Genomic DNA, 17,677 nt, shown 5'->3' with positions numbered 1-17,677 from the left:
CTGGTGGGGAGGGTCTGCCCCTCACCTTCCTCCCGGCCCCACTCAGGAGGTTTCTGCAGGCTCACCTGCTGACCACATCACAAAACGGCACAAAGAGATTAAATTGATATTACCCATAGAGTTAATGGACGGTCATCTCGTTTCCGGTGTTTCAGAACCAAATTGGTGGTTGCGCTAATAAAGGCTGGGTGGTGTTTTATGACTCTGTGTAATTTTGCAAGCATGGATAACACACGGAACTGAACACTGCATTTCAGAATAAATGTCTGATGTCCCAGCCCAAAGAAATCCTCCTTTGCATTTACATCACCTCGCAGTTGGCCAACTGCTTTTAGTCTGAGCAAGACGCAGAGGCGTCACCACCTTTGCACAGTGGATATTCTCTTTGATGGAGCAGTGTTATGGATACGTACAGTAACTCCCCTGCTTGGATACCACTTGGAAGAGCTTCAAACGTATAAGCCATGGGAAGAGGGGAATTTATCAAGTATGCACGCCGTTCCCAGAGGGGGGTGTGTGTGTCTCCTACTGACCAGCTACCGGTGCAGAGTAGGGGTTAGTGGTTTTGCAGCTCAGCTGCCCTCCTTGCAGGACCAAGTGGAACATGTGCCAAATTACCCAGCCACCAGCATGCTGGCATTGGCCATCGGCTTGCTGGCACGGACTCTCAAGTGGAACAAGCAGAGGTGAGATGCGACCATGTAACTTGCTTTAAGCTACATAAATGTTAACATATAGGCTAAACAGGAGGTACCTGCCTTTCCCTGTCAACTGCTCTTAAGTTTCAGATGGCTGATGCTAAGAGTAGCGAAACCTTCTGGCAAGTAAAGGTTTGCTTTCCAGACAAACATTTACATACCTAGAAACACTCAGGCAACCCTTGGGCAACCAGCTCCTTACCCCAGAGACCAGCAAGGCTTGCTGAAGGCAGGCTCTCACCCAAAATCATGCAGGACACACAGGAAAAAGCAGCTCAGTTCTCACTCCACTCTGGCAGCCCTGCTGGATGCCAGGCTCCATGTAAGCACCTTAGTGAGCCTTGGTGACTACCCAAGCTGAAATGTTTTGCCATGAAGGGCAAATGTGTTCTCAGACAGACACACAGGACTGAGGTCAGGGAGCACTTGCACAAGGCCAGACATAAAACGGGGTTTTGCAGGAAGGTAAAGGCCTCCAAGATGCTTCCTCAGTGCTGTGTGTGAGGGGCAGGGAGCTCAAACCGCTGCTATGAAAGGAGGAAAGCCCACTGCCTCTCACAGCGCACAGGACACGGCTGCTTGCCTGGAGACCTGCAGAGACATGTCAGCAATTACCACCATCAATCTGAACAGTGAGGAGAGAACAGGCCACAGTGGAGGTAAACAGCAGCTCCGCTTTCGGAAAAGAAAAAGCCTTGACTCAGCTCTGTTTACTTTGGAAGATGTTTTCCAGCCCTGACACAACCCTACCTCTGGGCTTTCTCTCAGCCTTAACTCTTAAAGCTAAGCCCAGGCTGAGCCAAAGACAAGAGCCTCTCTCTGTGCACAGACTAAATACTCCTCAGAGGAGAAGATGACTGCCACTGCTTAGTTTACATTGTGTGATGTTTTCCAGCCCCACACAACCAGACTTCCTCTTTTCTTCAGCCCTGAGCCTTAGGCTCAGCCTCAGCCCCAGCGCTGCAGCCCTTCCTTTCCCAAAACAAGACTTCCCAAGAAGAAGGATCCAGTATCAGCCCTCCACTGAGTTTGGAAGCCCCTTCCCAAACCCAGCACAACTGCAGCTCTGGGCTTCCTCTTCTACCTAACCCAACCCCCGCCTCCCCACCATAAAAATACATCAGGAGACGACTCTTCTCCCAGCCCCACATCTCCCCAGACAGCCCCTTTTCAGTCACTCTCCACCTGCAGCTCCCAGCCCCAACCATAACTCTATGCTGATTGCCAGCCACAGGCCAGGGAACCTGGAACACAGACTGGAAAAAAAGGGATTCATGAAGCCCAGAAGAGAATTTCCTTGCTGGCAATATTCAAGACTTGGTTTGACAGGGCCCTTGATGACCTGCTCTAGGAACCTGCTTTCAGAGGATTGGACCCAATGTGCCCCAGGGGTCCCTTCCAGTCCCAGCTCTTCTGTGACCCTAGGAGGTCACTCCCTAAAAAACAAAAGCCCATAATCTTAAAAGGGGCTGGGAGATGCTACAGACCAACTTCCACACTTTAGCTGTGAAGTTTGGAACAACTTCCAAAACCAAAGCAGACAATGTTAAGGAAACATAAAAATAAACCCAAGCGAGCCCCAGAACTAAGAAAAAAACCCAAAACCTGTCGTGAGCCTCATAACTCTGCTGGCCAAAGGCTTGGAATGCTGGAGACTCACTGTAACCCCCATGCACACACGCGTGCACAAGACACAACCTCCCTGAAGAAGACCAAACCTTGTGGCCTCTGCACCCAGAGGGCCACTGGAAGGGTAAGTGCACAAAGAGACAAGAGACCAGAGAGCTCACATACAATGATTTTAACAATTACGAGTTTTCAACCTCACTTCAAATACTGCTCTGGGCTTCCTCCTCCCAGCCCTAACCAAAGCTCTAACCTTGTCTTCCCATGGCCCTGGGCAGTGGGTTGGCAAGACAAAGCTGCAAGTTTCACATGGACTTGTGATGAAAACTGCAATTATGGCATCAAGTTAAGAACGCAGCAACGCCCCACTGTTTGCTTGTCCTTTTCAACAGCCAGTTAGCACATTTCCCTGCGACACAACCATTTTTGTACCTGTTACTGCTCATCAGCCCAATATACATGGCGCTCGGCTCTGCCATCTGCCAGGCTGGTATCAGACTGGTAATCATACCTGAAGGATACTCTGTGTCCACGTATTTTACATACTTAGAATCAATCCGTTCAACTTCCAACAGCTTGAAAAACTGCAAGGGGGTAAGTGCTCTCAACTTCTGCCAATGCCAGTGACAGCCCAAAGTGTACAGCACTGCACAGTCAATGGCATGGCTCTTCACCATCACCATGCCACCCTGCAAGATGCTCTACACCCTTATTTAGATACTCAGCAGCTTCCCTCAAAGACCCTGAGGAATCACAGCTTGCCATAATGTGGTAGATGTTGAAAGCCTTGGGGAATGTTTTTTTGACTTCTGATTCATTCCACTAACAAGGACTTATTGCTTGAAACTCTGCAAAAAGAGATTTTTCTGGACAAGGCAACTGCAAGCTAAACAGAGATCTACCAGGAATGGGGCAAGTACAGTTGAGCCTGTGTTGGGTGGGGGATGGACTTTCACAAGATCCCTTCTATGAGGTGACTTCTCAAAGCCCAGCCACAGAATACCAGCAAAAGAGGTGCCACAACTCCCAACCTCTGCACAAGAGGCCAAACTCAAGTACGCCACCTTTAAGCTCTAATTTCTCTTTCCACCTCATGCTGTCTCAAGCACAGGACTTCCCATCCTCTTAGACAGGTACTCCAGAAATTGCAAAGGCTGCTCATGCTCATTGCTCACTCCGAGAGGTCACATTCACCTATCAAACCCATGCCATCTGGGGCTTCTGAAAGATTAAGGAAGAGACAAAAACAAGAGGATTATTAAAAATTTAACTATATACCATATTTATTATCAATCCACAGGATAATCTGATTGCTACATGAGCTCATAAAAGCTATTTCACCTTTACAAAATTAAAAAAAAATGTGCCACAAGGATGTAATAACTGCTGATAACCAAGGACTGAATCTTAAAATTATAAATTTGCTGTAGAAAAGATTAAAAAAAATTATATTCACTTTAGAATTTTACTTTGAATAAAATATTCCCCTGTATAAAAAATAAAAAAGCTTGCTCTGGTTAGAATTAGAGTATTTTTCTTCTTCTTTTTTAAATCTGGGAATTTGCATAATATCTCTGTAATAGGTTTCTTTTTTTTTCCTATTGTACCACGCGGCATTCAAGCATAGCAGATTAGAAACAAACATGAGAAAAGCAGTCTTAAAACATATGAAATCCACATGGGAAGTTTTAACTTCCTTTCCTTTCCTCTATTCTTTAAAGACACTTTAGCAAGAATAGCCTTGGAAAAGAATTCAGGTGGGGAGGGACCTTCAATGTGCCATTAAGTAGAGCAAGGTAATAAAAGGCCTTTCGTAAGTGCTTTCTTAATAAGGTGCAGAAGCAGACTGCAACGTTGCTAGTACTGCACTATGTACAATATTCACAATAGATTTTTCTTTATTTAAAAATATTCCAGCTAGTTCACATTTTCTCTTCCATTCTGAGGCTTTCAGTTCCATCACAGCCTTGACAGCAAGAAGCGCAGCAGCACCACTTCCCTTGTGGTCGGTTGGTCCTCTTATGAAACACTGGAACCTGCAAGGGGGCCAAAGTTCTTGTTTTCCTAGGTGGCAACCTTGGAAATCCGCCTGGGTTCAGGTGTACATACTGACAGCTGGAGTCCTGAGTTAAAAACACTCCGGCACTGGAGTCGGACACAGCAATGTTTAATATTGCCAAAGCTTCACCTTAGATTTGTCTCATGTGCGTCAAGGGATGAACCTCTCCTAGAGAAACGTAAAATACAAAACCAAACAAAACAAAGCTAAAAAAAAAAAAAAACACACCATCAAAGGCTTAGCAGCTCTTAACTCTCGACTGGGTGATGTCTGACGTTTTCTTGATGACGCTGGCCCGTGTCTCACGGTCTGGCCGGCTGCTGCTTGTGGAGGCTGTGGACACTACTTGTGGCAGGGGGATGTCTGAGAAAGGGGGCCAGGAGCTGTTGTAAGGCAGTGGGCAGCTTTCCTCTTTGATGGTGACTTGGAGGTCAGGCTTGTTGGCTACAAAAGTTGCCATGCTGGGAAGCATATGAGAAGTGTTCCTCACTCCCAGATTGCTGAGATACTGTTTGCCTTCAATGTTTTTCTTTTGCCAATGAAGTCGTCCCTAAAATAGGAGGGAAGACTATATGAGCGAAAGTAACTTTGCAAAGTGCTATGAGCAACAAGATGAAGACAAAAACACCCATGAACTGCACAGGAGTTCCTCAGTCTCTAAAAGCCTGAGCCTCTAGCTGCTGGCTTTGAATGTCTCTGCTCTCAGCCACTTTGCCCTTTCTGAAGTCACATGCCTAAATCTTGGTGGCCCTCCTGCACACAAGAGACTCTACCCACTCTTCTGATGGAAAATAAAGGCCTTATTCCCGGTATGCTGGAGACAAAAATGGACACAGAGGCCCAAACATCCCGAGCTTCAAATGGAAGTCTCTGCATTACCAAGAGAGAGCATCCCCCTGCCAACAAGCAGGTACAGAGACCCAACACCTCTCAAACAGCACTGCCCAAGCTGTCAACAGGTGAGGCTGCCAGGAAATCCACTGCCACTTGATGGACACAGGGAGTAGGTTCACCAAGGGAAGATGAGCATCCAGTTCCTTCCCCATCACACATGCTGGAAAAGGAGGTTTGGGGAATCATTACTGGCAGTCTACACAGAGGCTCCACCTTAACCAGGGCATGAGAGACTAAATCAAGCAGGTCAGCTGTGCTGTTATACAGCTGCACAACCTGCAGCTCTCCAAGGAGAACTCAAAGGGCTTTCTGGGGGGCACAGCAGGAGACAGATTTGCAAGAGGCCTTCTAGCAAAAATGCAGCTGGAGCACAGGGCACGTAAGTGCCTCATTTAGCTTCCCCTGGCTTTTAAGTATTCGTGGAGATCGGCAGATCTGGTCACTTGATGGAAGCCCCAAAAGAAAAGACGAGTGCTGATTTTGCATAGGTGCAGCTCAGGAAACACTAACGGGGTGGCTATTTCCTCCATGGATTCCTTTCTTCCAGCAATACCCAACTGGCTACCTCACATACCTCAAACATTCAAGTTGCCTTTCTATCATACATGTAAGCATTTCCTCCAATTGTGTGAATTCAGGCGCCATTTAAGGAAAACAAAACAAGCATGCTTTCAACCAAGATAAAACACTCACTATCCAGCAATGTCAATATATAGTGCACACATACACAGAAACACACTTATATTCATGTAAATCCCTGGGTTTGCTCCAAAACAACTGAGCTGGCACTGCTGATGGCTCTCCAGAGTATTTTCTCATGCAAATGAATCTCCTTATAGTTTGGACAGATGAGGAACAAAGAACTTGTAGAGATACCCATTCTGCCAAACAATCATCCAAACGTCTGTCTAGCTTGAACCTTCCTTGTTTGTTTTTCTCCACCAGCTATTATTAAAATGAATACTCCACTGGTAGACAGAGTTGCAAACATAGAAGGGAGAAGAATACCCCAGGACATTGCCCTTGAGACCCTGCTCCAAAGTGCTAATAATCCAGAAAATGCTTACCTCTGCATTTTCTTCATCGCTTGGAACGCTGTCGGTTGTTTCACTTTCTGTCAAACAAAAGAGACACAAAAATGAAACTCACGCTATTCTATCTACAGTAGCAAAATCCAGCTCAAGAGGTTGGATACACTTCCAACAAGTGGAAGCAAAGAGAGTCAAGTCAAACAACTACAAAACAATGGAGCAGCATGGAGCCCCTGCTGCGGTAATAGCAATCCAAAGACTAGACAGCACAGCTGCAATGAACAACTGGGATAAATTGACATGGTTACCACAGTTAACATAGCTATACCCTGGAGAAGACAGCAACGGAGAGGGAAGAAGTAATATTTGTGTTTTCTGGGCAGAGGGAAGAGCCTCCCACAAGTGGGAGATGCCTCCTTTGCCTCCCCCTCTCTTGGCAGTTCCAGGCCTGGCAAACAGCAAAGTTCTGTCCAAATCTTTATTTTTATCTCCCTGAAAAACCAGCAACAACTCCACCCCAGAGGAGATAAGTGTGTTTTTGTTTCATGAACTGTTATCTCAGCCTGCTGCCTCAAGGGCTTGTTGTCACTTCTGGTGCTTTATTACTGCTGTTATACTTTGCTCTCATTTTCCTTTTGCCACCTGTGCCCAGCCCCCCCCCCAGCCTATTTCTCAACCCTTCATCCACCACTCAAGCACACAGAAATGCTGCTTGCTCCTTGCCATGCACAGCCTTCCTCTCTCTCATCACTTCAACCAGAGTGCAAACATGGGGGTGCAGCTTCAGCGGATGGCCATCCTCCTTCAGCTGCAACCCTTGCTTGCAGAAGGGCCCAAAATCCAGCAATTTTGACTGTGTTTTGAAGCCCACGTGTCTGAACGCATGTCTCTCGGCATCTGAGGGTCCTGGCCCACAGACTGGTTCAGAGTGCCGTGCACTCCAGATACATCTGAGACGCAGCACAAACTCCTCTTTCCAGGACCAGGCTGTGCCTTCCTGTTTCCTGGGAGGGTAACACCAGGCATCCATCAGGCTACCAATGGCATTAGGAAGAGATCTTTCTCCAACCCCCAGACCACGGCCAAGTAGATAAGGCTCATCCATGCCCTGAGCCAACAGGAGTCCAAAAGTTACAGGGCTGAAGGAACAATGTGATGAGTTACCTGTAGCAGGCAAGGGAGCTCTCAAGTCCCAACTTCCACCCTCTGCTCTGTGCCATGCATTCTAGCCCATGCAGACTTCTTTGCACAGGCCCTGCACCCATAAACCATGATCCTGCCTTGCCAGAAAGCAGGCTCATGCTCTGCACTGGACACGAGTGCTGAGGATATATGGACTGTGCCTCATGGATCATGCCCCCGCACATTTCCAGAAGGACAGGCAGCACCTTGCCCTTCTCTGGAGGCTAAGTTTAGGCAGAGGGCTGTAAAAATACACTCTGAATTGCTCTTTCAGACCCCAGGCGCTAAACTGCACCCAAGTCCTTCCAAAGCAAGGACACAGGCAGCTCAGCTACTCCAGATCACTACTTCCAAAGCCAGCACCTCCCCTATGCCCAGAGTCTTCACCGTAGCGTGCAGTAAGAAGAGGAGCAGTCCCAAACATTAAAGCTAACTGTGAAGTCCTATGAAATTAACACTCTCCAGGGCTTCTCACTCCCTGGCCCACATAAAGAGGGATGTACCGATGTGATTAAAAACTGAATAATTAATCCACACTGAGGAGAAGAGAGGCAGAAACTAATCTGTGCAAAGGAGAAATAGCTCTGGACACAGAATCAATAGGAGGAATCCACACAGAGACGAGAAACAGATATTCCTTGACATGAAGAAACATGTGGCAACAAAAAAAGAGTGATGCAGCTGAAAAGGAATCCATCCTTGGTGTTTATACATAACAAAATGCTGAGTAAGAGATAGCACTATAGTTAGCAAAGCCAGGGAAGCCAGCCATTTGGGCATGGAAAGTTAGAGAGGTTATTTCAATCAAGAAAGTTATTTGAATCAGTGTCAAACACAAGAGGAGGTTGACAACAGCCTCAGTACTAAAAAAAACGGATTTCATAGACGTCAGTGGAAATATGAGAAAACTCACCAAGGCCAGTCATATCATTTGCCTGAGTAACCTCAGAAAGGAACTAGAGGTGTTTTTGAAATAAAACAGATTTGTGTAGGACAGCTGATACCTCAGGCTACTTTTTGTTGTTGTTGTTGTTGTTGTTGTTGTTTCAGAAAAGCTAAAGTAACTGTTCCTGCACAGCTGTTATGGTCATACTCCTTCCTGCCATTCAGCCGTAGCACCTGACAGAGCAGGCAGCTCTACCCAGCACAGCCATGAGCACAGGGCCAGGGCTCCTGTGGTTCTCCCATGTGGGTTTGTGTGGAACAAGACTAAGCCAGAAATAGTCACACGAGTGTCCTACAAATTTCAGGGTTTAACAAAACACAGAGCTCTTTCTTCACTCCTGCCTCAAAGGCAAACACATGCTTTAAAAAGAGAGATGTTCATAGAACAATTCAGGCTGGAAGGGACCTCAGGAGGTCTGCAGCCCAACCTCTTGCTAAAAGCAGGGTCAGCTACAGGATTGGATCAGGTTGCTCAGGGCCTTATCTAGTCCAGTCAGGTCTTGAAAACCTCAGAGGATGGAGGCAGCCCAGCCTTCCTGGGCATCCTGCTCCACCACCTGTCTTTGTGGTGAAAAAGGTGCCATTTTTTTCTTATATCCAGCTAGACCAAGTTCCCTTGTTTCAATTCATGCCTGCTCTTTCTCACTGCCCACCCCAACGCACCGCTGTGAAGAGCCTGGCTCTGCCTTCTCAATAGCATCCCTGAAGGAAAGGGCAGCCTGTTACAAGGTCCTAAAAAACATTTCTCATACAGGCTGAACAAACCCCTGCTCCTCAGTATCTCAGCACAGAGTGCTCCAGCTCTTGATCATCCTGGTAGCCCTTCCCTGCATTTGCTCCAGTTTGTTTGTATCAGTCTTGGACTGGGGGGTTCAGGACTTGGGCCCAATACTCCAGAAGTAGTGTAAGCAGTGCTGAGCAGAGGGGGATAATCACTTCCCCAGATCTACTGGCCATGCTCCTGAAAGCTGATGGCCTTCTCTGTGGCCAGGGTGCTCTGCTGTCTCACGTTCAGCTCACTGCCCATCTGCCTTTCTGCAGAGCTGCTCCTTATCTCATCAGTCCCAGCCTCTGTCACTGCAAAAGGCTCTTTCAGGCACAGGACCTGGCATTTGCCCTTGCTGAATTTCATAAAGTCTCTGCTGGCCCATTCCTGCAGTATCTCCTGGTGTCTCTGGATGGTGGCCCTGCCCTCAAGTGTATTGACTGGTGTCCCCTATTTGGTGTCATCTGCAAAATTCCAAAGTGTTTACTCCAACACCTCTTCTGCTCATAAATAGGGCACGTCCTAGGACAGACAGGCAGTATTCCACTTCTTATTGGTCTCTACCTAGAGTAACCAGGATCACCAAGAGCTGCCTTGAGATGCACTCAGAAGTACTTCAGTGGCATGAAATCAACTCTGTGTTATCCAAGTTATGGGCTAGCAGGTCCTGGTATAGGTTAGGACAGCTGAAGGCCACCAGGATACTCAGACAACAAAAGGGGATAGCAGAAGTACTTCAGTCATGCCTCATTTTCCTTATGCAGCCTTGTTGCACTGACTTTGGGGGGGGTAGCTCAAGACTTGCTCATGTGATGGTGCTCCCATCACCAGACCACCCCTCCCTATTGTCCCAGACCAAGCAACCACCATGACTTCCAGACCAAGACAGTGACTTTTGTTTGCATTCCAAGAACTTAGATCCTGTAGCTGAGGTTAAAAGAAAGCAGCATTGTCATGTTCACATAGACAGGAAAAGTTTTGCAAGAAGCATTTGGAAAGAGGACAAATGTTCAAAGGCCCCATCCCCCAGCTGCTGGTAAGTTAAAGCACTCTCATAGCCCTGCCTTACGCTTTGCAAAACCTTTCTAAATGCTTTGGCCGTTACAAACTAAATACATTGGGAAGTATAAACGTTTATCTACTCAAAAGAACATAATACTATTTCTCAGGATCCAAATATAAGAATTACCAAATACATATCTTATAAAAATGTGTCTGGAAGTAACTTCAGCTTACTGAGGCAAAGGTCAGGGCATATGTAAAATAATAAATTGCATGGGCAACAATTAATACTTAAGTTTTCCTAAAAAGATTACTTTTGTGTTTCTACCCAGTCTCCTGAGGTCTGCACGTTAGCAACGTGCTAAAAAAGAAGGACAGGTTGGATTTGCTTTCAAATGTGGCTTTGCCCTGTTTCCTACGGAAATAAGGCTTATATGATCACAGGGACTCTATACAGCATGCCCATGTGTGCATTTACATGTGTTCTCCCCTAATGCCCTCTGAACACACTGTCAGACTTGGATAAGAGATAAATGAGTGCCAAAGACTCGTAACTTTCTACCAGTTTTACGAATAACGAGGAGCCAGAGGAAAAAGAGAAACCATTAACACCCTGACTCAGGAAAAAGCTTCCTATCTCACCCCTTTTTAGATATCAGAGAACCCAGATGGGAGGCAGACGTTGGAAGCCAGACATCCACAGCTCTGCTACTTGCAGAAACACTTGTTATCAGACCCTACATGGCTGTTCTAGTCTACAGACTACTTGTAGCAAGACAGATCCACTCCCCCAGGGCCTTCAACTCCATGTCTGCATTATATATCACCTGTGCAGCCCTCTGCACTCTGTGCCCACTGTGCTTGGTGCTGAGGAAACATACAGGAGAGAAGACCTTTAATCTTTAGCCAGTCGTGGGCAAGGGGAACATGCTGTATTTGCAGCACATTATTAGAGGGGTATTTTCAGTGGTACAAATAAAACATAAAAAGACCTTTTTGCATTACAACTAAAAAGGTTCTTTTTCTACTAGCCACTGCCTAAAATCCGCAGCTTACATTTTCAACTTCAGATCTGCAGAGTTGTTTCCCAAGGTGAAATGAGTAGAGGACTGTGAGTGTTTGAGCTTCATTAAAAATGCAGAAGACAGCTGAACAGCCATTCCTAGACCATTGCCAGCTACTCTGGAAGAGCCCACTTCCCCCCAGCATCTTCCAAACATTTCCAGAAAAAGAGTGTAAAGCAATGCCAGAACGCTTACCTGCATAGGACGAGACAGGGGAGATCTGTAGGGGGTACAGCTGGCTCATGCTGAGGGGCTGTTCGTCGCTTTCTGTTGTCACCTCTACCACCTGGCACACATCAGGAGGATTGGCAACTATCACCTGCTCCTCACTGCTGCCATCAAGGTGCGGCTGTCCTACAACTTGAGAGTCAGAAATAAAAAATGGATTACTCATAACACCTCAACTGACCCTGCTGGATCTCTAAGAGACTGTCCTTGGAGCCTGCTTGGTATTTGAATGAGTCTTCAATACTATCTCAGCACTTTCTTCCATCTCCACCACCTACTTTCCATGGGACTTCTAAAGGAAACCTGTGTGATTTATTTCGTTTCCATCACCTTCAAAGACATTTTTCCCCTGCTTATGATAACTGAATATGCCTAACTTCTGACTCTCACACATAACATCCTTGAGCCTCCCTCGACATACCAGCTGTCCAGAGGCCTTCCCAGGAAAGACCACAACCACACGCCTCCTCCACCCAGAAACAGTGTCACCAGGACATATGGACTACAGCAATCTCTTCTCATTTGGGAAAGCATATTCACCCAGCAAGCTGCCAACATCCCATGGCCTCTGGATGATCTCATGTAAATTTGGCATTACAAGACCAGAACTGGCCTGAAAAAAGCTGGCCACAAGGTCATGCAAAACATGGTGGGACTCTGATTTATTCATGACATAAATCTGTGAAAAAAGTCTCCTCCAATTAGATGCTTATTCTCACTGATCCTTGGAATGTCAGTGATGGTGTGTAGAAAAGCACAGCTGTACCTGCAGTCTGTAATCCCCACGGTCTGTGACTGAAAGTTACAGTCTGATTAGTTATTAACAGAGGCTCTTCCTATTTCCCCAGGCACATGATATATAACACCACAGGAACATAATTTATTTCTACAAAGTGAAGACACCATGGATGCTTTGCAGGTGTCCTGAAGTGGTATGCAGACATTAACTGTGCTACACAACACTCTCTTGAAAAAGGAGAATAAACCAAGGCACCAAGAAGTTATTGAGCTTGAGTTATCTCACTTCTCTGTAACTGCTTCAGACAATTCCCTCTGTGTTGTACAACTCCCCTACTGATCCCAGCAGTACAAACACATGACAACTGCATTAATCCAGCACGGAGCTGAAAGCCACTAGGTGGATCAGAAGTGCACACAGGGATGGAGCTGTCTCAGAGGATGGCTAACCTGAATCCACAGCTGTCTGAGAGAAAAGGAAGGACTATAGATATTCTTCCACTGGAACATAAAGCTTAATGAGTAACAATCTTCATACAAGCAAATTCTGTACACACATGGTGCTGTGTTTTTAGAAATTCAGACAGCATATTTTTTTCTAGAACAGTGATGGGAAAAAATATAGGCAATGAAACAGCAGATCTTGAAATTCTTCTGTTAAGTGACCTAAATACTCTAATTACTAATTTTTAAAAAGGCAAAAGATAGCATCTGTTCCCGGATGAATAAAGATAAATATACATGAATGCACATGTATATACACACAATCCATTCCTGTCTTCATTTTGCTTTGTGAAATGCCAGGTATTCACTGGAAAATCCCCCAAACCTGGATGTGTATTTTATGAGACAATTCCAGCATAAGGAAAAATACATAAATACTACATAGTGTGTTTTTTAGAAGTCAAATCACTACAATTATTACAGTTTTGTTCCAGATATTTAGTTTCCACTGTATTTCCACGTTTCCTGTTTCTGCAACAACCCATTTTTTATTGAGTGGGGCATGGGGGGGCAAGAGCACACACACACAGAGTTAATTTTATCTTGGAGAAACCAATATTGTGCAACGCCGTCAGGGTACAAGCAGGCCATGTGCACTGTTTTATCTCTCCCCTCAATACCTGACGAATTCTTACCCATCCCGAAAGATAACTTGCACAGCAAAAATTACTGCTCACTTGGGCAAAACGCCATCACTTTCCTGTGAGCTGTTATGTATGTCAGAAACACCGCAGGTGCTGTTTGTCTTTCCTTCTCTCCAGCTGACTTTCCTGCTTTCTGCAGAACAGATTCATTTTACCCTTTTCCCCCTGTTTACATTAAAATCCTGATTGCAGTCCTAAATAAGGACTTCTCTCTCCAGTCTGAATAAGAAGCACACTTCACAAGCCATTAATTAAACAACACTGGATGACAGTTACCCACTCAAACCTTGCTGTCCTACCCTGAAAATGGATTCTGTGAGTCCACATAAAAATAAAAGCCCTTAAGGTGCAAATTCAGTTCTGTTCCTCTGAACCTCTTACTTGGTTTCCATGACAGACCTTTGACAATTCTTAGATGCTGAGGTTGCCATGATGGGTCCTGTCATGCAAATTACCGAGATCTTCTAAGGTACAACATGCATTCATCTCGCCATAAAACCAAACAGGAGTTCAGGATACACTGTACTGTATAAAACTGAGATGTCTGCAGCAAAATGCCTTTCTGACGTTAGTGCATTTTGGGGAACACCACATACATTCCAAAGACTGCTCTTAATTGATCTCTGTTTGACTTTACGGCTGTAAAATAAAGGAAAAGGGTGCAAAGTTGCTTCCCTGTGACTGCATATTGGCCTTGGCATGTTGCAGATTTGTTTATGGGTCAGTCAGTAAATAGGAAGCAGTAATATTAATAGCACTACAGTGCTATTCCTTCAAGTTACAAAACCTCTGTGATCATAGGAGCAACAATCATGTTCTAACGCTCTTACAAAGCAACAGCCAATTAAATGATCTGCCATAAAGAGAGGAAAACTACTCACAAACTCCTCAGCCACAGAAGCACTTGAGTGGAATGACTATGTAAAGCCCTGCAACCTAAGACATGGGTACAAAAAATAGTCATTGCACATAATTTCTGCCATCTCTCCAACCAGAAGACTTAACACATTATTCAAACACTTTTTTGACATATATAAAAGTAGAATTCTAGAGAAAATGGTATATAGGTCACATTTCCAGGAGCTTTTACTGCAGCAACAACCTCAGCCAAAAAAGAGCTGTCAAAAATCAGCCCAATTATTCTACCCACAACTGATTATTCACATGCTGAGATGACAGTTAATTTCTAATGTACCAGTTTCTAAATGCAGTCTTTGCTGATCCTTGTTGTTAGCTCAATGATGGTAAGAACTAACTCTGCTACTGAACCAAGTTCCTCCATTTCATCTGCATGTTTAAACTCCCAAATAAAATGGCAGCCTATACAAATCTCTGCTTTGACCCATGAGAAACCACCATCCAACTGCAGTTCAACTCCCACGTGACACTGGCTACAGTCTCATATCTGAGGGCTACCTTGCGGAGTGGAGTAAGCTCCTCTCAGGAAAAGCCACATGAGCACAGCTGTGTTTTGCCCTCAGGGGAACCACCACAGTGCTGCTCACTGTCTCTGCAAGGTGGTAGGGCTGACCTGCAACCAGGACCTCACATGGCCTGGGCTACAGAAAGATATGTTGACCCAATTGTAACCATGTTGTTCTCCAAAGTGCAAAGTGCTGATGGAGAGCTGAGTTTGGCAGTGCCAAAAGCAGTTTTGAAGTCACCCATGTGGTTAGCATATAAGAAGAGCATAGGAGTACTTACCTACAAAGTTCACTGTACTGTCAACTTCATTTTTTATACTGGAGGACAGGAAATAGTCAGAAGTGACATCATTTAGCCCATTAATCCCAAAAGATGATTCAACTGGCTCTTGCTAGAATGAAAACAGTACATTTGGGTCAGGTTTGATCTATTTTAGGAGCCTGGACTCAGTTCATCTCTTTGTTCTGAAATGGTAATAAATCATATTGCTTATGCCTGCCATATACTCCCTGCTAGACAGTCTCAGAGCGAACATGTTGGTTCTCTGAGAAAAAGCCAGAGTTTACTCTATTTCTAAATCTTCTGCTTTGAAACAAAAGTTATTTTTAATTTTCAGATTTAGAGTGAGCCTTCAGACAACAAGAAATTGGTGTGCTATTTACTACAACAGATTAACATTTGGAACAAACAAGGAAGAAACACTGCTTTAAAATGGTACTCTATTTAATATTCACCCTCATTCCCTTCCAAACACGCTGTATCTCTTAGCGCTTTCTGAAAGGAAGCCTTAGCTTCTGTATAGCAATTACTAAATTCTAGACTGAATTTTTCACTGCAGCAAGCCTGAAAGCAAGTGTTTACACTAAATACAGTCTTTTAGATCACATCATAAACACCACCTGTTCTACACAGACTGAGCTTTCCACAAGATACATCTCTCTAGGTCTGGTACACTTGAGAAGGAATCTAAAAAACTCCCTGCAGAACAGACACCAAAAAGTTTAATTCCATAAATTCAGGATTTCTTTAAAATGCTATAAACACATTTCAAGGATTAACTACAGGTCCAACCTTCTCCCTGGTATTGGCTCCCTTAGGCGATTCTTGGCTAAAAAGTTTAAAGTCTTCTGTTCTTACTCTGGGCTTCCCTGCAAGGGAAGTTCTGCCTCTCTGCTGACCCAGAGACACCCACAGAGGTGCAGAGCTGCCAGCTGCATCTGATGCCATTCCATGTCAATTTTTACTGCTTTAACACATTTTGGCAAGGACAAGGCAAAGGTAAGCTTCAAGACTTGTGCTCCCAGCCCCTCACAGTACTAACCGTATTAACTGTTGCCATGGGACACAAAACTGGGGATTGCGTGACAGGTCTTTCCTAGATGCCACATGCTGTGATTGTGATCCACTCAAAAAGAGCTGTTGCTTCAACACAAATCTGCACCTTCCCAGCCATTAAGCAAGGCAAGCACACACCCTGTCCCAAGGCCCCTCTGCACATCAGAAGGGTGAAAAGTCAGTGTTAAGAGCAACCAGGCCTTTGATGAGCTGTATCGGTTGTGTCAACCCATAGGTCAAAGACCTGGAGACCCAGGAAAGATTAAATTAGCTGCTACTGATCCATCGAGGATTGTGACTGCAGAGACAGGTTAGGGCTGCACACTGGAGCCCTGAGCCTCTGGTGTTGTGCAATGCCCCAGCAAACACAGCGGCCCCCATGGGAACGCTGCGCACACAGCATCTTGCTCAGCTTTACTGAGAAGTTTATTCAGTAGCACCTTTGGAGCTGCAGAAACAAATATGTATCTTGGAACTTGGCTGATGGTGCTAGATCTATAACGGGACTGGGACACTGGAACAGTTTGTGTTATATCACCTAAATTTACAGTGTCTGGACCTCTAGCATAAGCTAAATGCACAGGGAAAGGTGGCAGATTTCAGAAATGTCTCAAAGGGGAGCTGCATGCATAGCTCAAAGGGTACATCTAGAATAAGGTAGAAATTAAGCCTCAGGCAGGAAATTCAGTCATTTGTTTCAGAGGAAAAAGTCTGTTTCTATCTGGGCTACTCAAGCACTTAAGGCTTCTTCTCATTGCTGAGAATCCACTTTTTAATGGAGACACCCTGTTTGCCCAAAAGCCCAGTGGTAGGAGCCCTACCTGCATGGTGAGAAACCTGTTCACAGCCTCCTTTGTGTAATGCAGAGCAGGGATGTGGTAAGGGCCAGGTCTCTCACAACCACAGGGACAAGCAGGGAGTGCCCTGAGCACCCTGCTGAAGCTCAGCAAGGTCTGACAGGACTCTTCACCCCAACCAGCAGCCACCATGGGTACCCAAAGGATAAGGCAGTGGCAACAGGGGGAGCTCAATATGAGACACTGCTCCACTGAAGTCCCTTTGCAGATCTGTACTCGGCTACTCAGCCCTCCCTCTGATGTTACCCCACTGGATTCAACAGGGAGGTCATGGAGCAGCCTCCCACTCACTTCCACTACAGAGACGTTTCCACAGCAACTGCAAGGCGTTCAATGCAATACACACAACTGGGATCTCAGGGATCCACGTCACCAAGCACAGCAATTTTAAGCAGCTTTCAGCATTCTAAGATGCACATTTGCATTAATTCACCCACCATCTTTCTTTGCTATCGTTGCCTTCAACATTCAATGGTCAGTCTAGTGTTAGCTGAGCATGGAAGGACCATCTTTTTAAAAATCCAGGTATATCAGAAAGCCAGCTTGTGTACACATTCATCAGGGGCAACAGACAGGAATACTACCTGGCCTCAGTTCAAAGCCTGTAAGAACCAAGTGGCCGTAACATGGTGGCTGGCACGTGTGTGCTTGTAATAGTTATGACAGGGAGGTGTTAGGT

The 17,677-nt window shown here is 45.4% G+C and overlaps 1 protein-coding gene across 8 annotated transcripts in view; it reads right to left on the bottom strand.

The window, feature by feature from the left end:
- Positions 1–3,579: 3,579 nt before the first annotated feature.
- Positions 3,580–17,677, bottom strand: part of IRF2 (interferon regulatory factor 2) — a 42,783-nt gene continuing 28,685 nt past the window's right edge. For all 8 annotated transcript variants that reach the window (XM_065061240.1, XM_065061239.1, XM_065061241.1 and 5 more), the window contains 4 exons: positions 15,086–15,197; positions 11,463–11,627; positions 6,345–6,391; positions 3,580–4,933 (listed from right to left, as the gene is read on the bottom strand). In XM_065061240.1, coding sequence (XP_064917312.1) covers positions 4,622–4,933; positions 6,345–6,391; positions 11,463–11,627; positions 15,086–15,197 — 636 coding nt within the window. In that variant the 3' untranslated portion in view covers positions 3,580–4,621. The remainder of the gene's footprint in view (positions 4,934–6,344; positions 6,392–11,462; positions 11,628–15,085; positions 15,198–17,677) is intronic.

This window comes from Columba livia, chromosome 4 (genome assembly GCF_036013475.1).
Source record: "Columba livia isolate bColLiv1 breed racing homer chromosome 4, bColLiv1.pat.W.v2, whole genome shotgun sequence".
Taxonomy (NCBI): domain Eukaryota; kingdom Metazoa; phylum Chordata; class Aves; order Columbiformes; family Columbidae; genus Columba; species Columba livia.
The sequence above is the reverse complement of the archived record's forward strand: the minus strand, read 5'-3'. Positions and strand labels throughout refer to the sequence as shown.